The sequence below is a fragment of the Limulus polyphemus genome, unplaced genomic scaffold (genome assembly GCF_000517525.1).
Source record: "Limulus polyphemus unplaced genomic scaffold, Limulus_polyphemus-2.1.2 Scaffold7362, whole genome shotgun sequence".
Lineage (NCBI taxonomy): Eukaryota > Metazoa > Arthropoda > Merostomata > Xiphosura > Limulidae > Limulus > Limulus polyphemus.
The window spans coordinates 1-3,889 of record NW_013672972.1 but is presented as its reverse complement, the minus strand read 5'-3'; the positions used below and the strand labels follow the sequence as shown (position 1 = coordinate 3,889).

Below are 3,889 nucleotides of genomic sequence, written 5' to 3'. Positions count from 1 at the left end.
ATAATGATGGGGCCTACATGATTAATACCTATAAATAATGATGGATTTTTTTCTTGTATAAAAACAAAACCTTTCTATAAATTTTCTGTAATTGTAGAAAAACTTGAACCAATTTAGAATGCTTTTCCCACTATACATACAGTCAAAGCCACAGCATTCATTGGATCATTTACATCTCCTGCAGCTTTTTCTTCTTTCCTCTTCTTGAACCGTCTGAAGTAGTCTTGAATCAGAAACGTTGCATAAAACTTGCCCACTGTTACGTCATCGTCGGCTGGGTAGTAGTAAAAAAAGTGTTTAAAAATCTAAGTGTCTAGTTATTCGCTGGTAACCACAAAATGTATATTACAGTTAATGAAATGTTACTTCAAATCTTTTAATATGTTGTAGTAGCTACAGGAAATTAAAAACTTATACAAAAAATAAGCAAACCTCCAGCAGGTGGAACCACTTGATCTAGAAGCTTTGAGGATGTTCGTTTCCATATCTTCTTTATCACAGCTCGGAGTTCTTCATTGGCCTCGTCAATATTACCTACTCGTTAAAATGTACGAGGAATTTTAGATTTATAGACTTTTAAAATGGTACATTTTTGAGTTTATATTAAAAAGTTAGATAATAATGCTTAAGCTGATGTGAAGGATGTATCAAACACCCCAACCATCACAAACATATGTGGTATTCTAAGGATAACTGGAACTGACAAATATTAAGTCTACAATATTGGAGCTTCTAAAATGGCTTGGTTTGAAAGAGAATGAATTAAACATACACAACCAGCAAACAAAAGACTCAAACACAGGTGTAAAACAAGAAATAAAAGCTTCACTCGTTAAACAAAAACTTTCTAGGTGTTTACTTTTTAATCTATCTAGTTTCTAACTTGTTGAAACTTCACTGGCTGCTAGAACTAGGCAAAAGACTACATAACTGTGTTTATACCACATAGTTTTTAAGCCTTAGTTTGGTATATCTCACAGTTACCTATAAAAGTGATCATTCTTATTATGTATATTCAGTTGAGATTAACTTCCAGCTCATACTAACTTGTACAAACTCCTGTACTACACCTTCACTAAGATATGACCTGCACCCCAGAATAACACAGATATATGTTAAATCAAGTATAAGCTCTATGGAATGGCTACTTTTATATCCAACCTTAGCTTCAAGTGAGAATTAATGCAGCTTTACGACTACTTATTATCATTACATAGATGTTAAATAAATACAGAACAAAGCTTTTAAAAATATTGCATTATGTAATATAATAAACATATTTTATAGTTTTGAAATGGTAAAACCTGGTATATTTCAACTGCAGCATACACAAACACTGAGAAACAACTTTCACCATGTCAGTAGTTCTTTTTCTTTTTACAATAACCCACAACCGGCTACAAAATAAACTTTTTTATCTAAACAACCAACTAATTATGGTTTAAGTGACAACAAGCTGAAACACATAACAAAAAGAATCAAATAAGTAAGCATTAAGAATAAGTATTACAGCTCAATAAATCAAATGTTCACCATAACAGTAGTCAATAAGACACCAGGGAATAACTAACCTTCTGTTTTTATATGTAATGAAGTTCTAACTAAAGCAAAAAGAGTGGCATTGAACATTACAGTCCCATCAGTGTTCAGTGGCATGTTCATCGACACAAGTCTCTGAAAAAGTAAATAAATCTTACTATAAGAAAGCCCCCAGTGGATCAGTGGTAAGTTTCAAGGCTTATAATGCTACAATTTGGTGTTCAATACCTATGGTACATTAAAATATAATAAAACAAGCTACATAGTATGATTGGGGGGAACTGGTTCATGATCCAGGTTATCACACACTTGTATCTGCCTAAGGAAGTATTAAGAAAGCCCCTTACATATCCGTGTAAACACTGTTTAAGCAGTTACATATTAAACATGAGTAGTAAAAACTACTACATCAGTAGTCATTGCTCTACAAAAAAAAAAACACCTTACGTAAATAAATATCTGTCACAAAAGCTATATAATGTTTTGCATGTGTAGAAATACAACTTAAGGGATATGACACAAGAGTTTTATATGCAAAGGACCATGGGAAGGCTGATCTATGCTTCTTTTATACAATTCCCCAGGATCCACATATTACATCGTACCAAGTAATTAGTTTTGTTAGAACACTCGGTGTAAAGAACTGATGAGAGGAATCACTGGTTTTCTACGTAAAATACATGGAGGGTTTGTATTTACCTGTTAGAACACTCGGTGTAAAGAACTGATGAGAGGAATCTCTGGTTTTCTACGTAAAATACATGGAGGGTTTGTATTTACCTGTTAGAACACTCGGTGTGTAAAGAACTGATGAGAGGAATCACTGGTTTTCTACATAAAATACATGGAGGATTTCGGCAGCAGTTAAGAGTATTAATTACAATTTTGATGGTGTTTTTTTTTTTTGTTTAAATGATTTTGTTTGACTTACATGACACTAATGACCATGTTGCCAACAAAGTCATGGACCCATGAGCAACTTAGTGCACAAGTAGTTTTAAAAAAATATGTTTAAAAATCCAATAGAGTTCATGTAGGCCCCATTATTATTTATAGGATTAAACCTACATGATTAATTCTATAAATAATGATGGGTCCTACATGATTAATTCTATAAATAATGATGGGGCCTACATGCCCCATCATTATTTATAGGATTAATCATGTAGGACCCATCATTATCAATAGGACTGAAACAATTTACAAAACTTTATAAGCATTTTACAAGCTATTAAGTAGGGTGTGGGTATTTAGATATTCATTAATGATGGACTTGTGGTGTATTAAAACACTTTACAAAACTTCACAAAGATTCTACAAGCCACTAAATAAGGGAGTACGTATTTAAAGACTCATCCATGATGGACTGATGTTGTAATAAAACAATTTGTAAAACTTTATAAAGATTTTATAAGCTAGTAAGTAAAAGAGTGGGTACACAGAGACTCATTCATGATGTAATAAAACATGTTACACAAACTTATTTTACAAGCCACTAAATAAGGGAATGGGCACAGTGGATAAATGGTGTAATAAAACATGTTACACAAACTTATTTCACAAGCCACTGAATAAGGGAATGGACACAGTGGATAAATGGTGTAATAAAACATCTTACACAAACTTATTTTACAAGCCACTAAATAAGGGAATGGACACAGTGGATAAATGGTGTAATAAAACATCTTACACAAACTTATTTTACAAGCCACTAAATAAGGGAATGGACACAGTGGATAAATGGTGTAATAAAACATCTTACACAAACTTATTTTACAAGCCACTAAATAAGGGAATGGGCACAGTGGATAAATGGTGTATTAAAACACTTAAAACAACTTTATATGGACTTTAAAAGCTACTGAATAAGGAAGTGTGAGAGTATACACTAACTGTACATAACATTGGTGATGTATAGAAACATTTACCTTAATATATGCTACTTTACAGGTTTACATAGCTTGGTGATGTATAGAAACATTTACCTTAATATAAGGTACTTTACAGGTTTACATAGCCTGGTGATGTATAGAAACATTTACCTTAATATAAGCTACTTTACAGGTTTACATAGCCTGGTGATGTATAGAAACATTGACCTTAATATAAGGTACTTTACAGGTTTACATAGCTTGGTGATGTATAGAAACATTTACCTTAATATAAGCTACATTACAGGTTTACATAGCTTGGTGATGTATAGAAACATTTACCTTAATATAAGCTACTTTACAGGTTTACATAGCCTGGTGATGTATAGAAACATTTACCTTAATATAAGCTACATTACAGGTTTACATAGCCTGGTGATGTATAGAAACTTTGACCTTCATATAAGCTACTTTGTGCG

General features: G+C 32.3%; 1 protein-coding gene across 2 annotated transcripts in view; it reads right to left on the bottom strand.

The window, feature by feature from the left end:
* LOC111089791 (voltage-dependent calcium channel type D subunit alpha-1-like) overlaps positions 1-1,670 on the bottom strand; it is a 16,865-nt gene extending 15,195 nt beyond the window's left edge. For both annotated transcript variants that reach the window (XM_022402880.1, XM_022402881.1), the window contains exons 1-3: positions 1,572-1,670; positions 433-534; positions 141-274 (exon numbers count right to left, since the gene is read on the bottom strand). In XM_022402880.1, coding sequence (XP_022258588.1) covers positions 141-274; positions 433-534; positions 1,572-1,662 — 327 coding nt within the window. In that variant the 5' untranslated portion in view covers positions 1,663-1,670. The remainder of the gene's footprint in view (positions 1-140; positions 275-432; positions 535-1,571) is intronic.
* Positions 1,671-3,889: the final 2,219 nt, after the last annotated feature.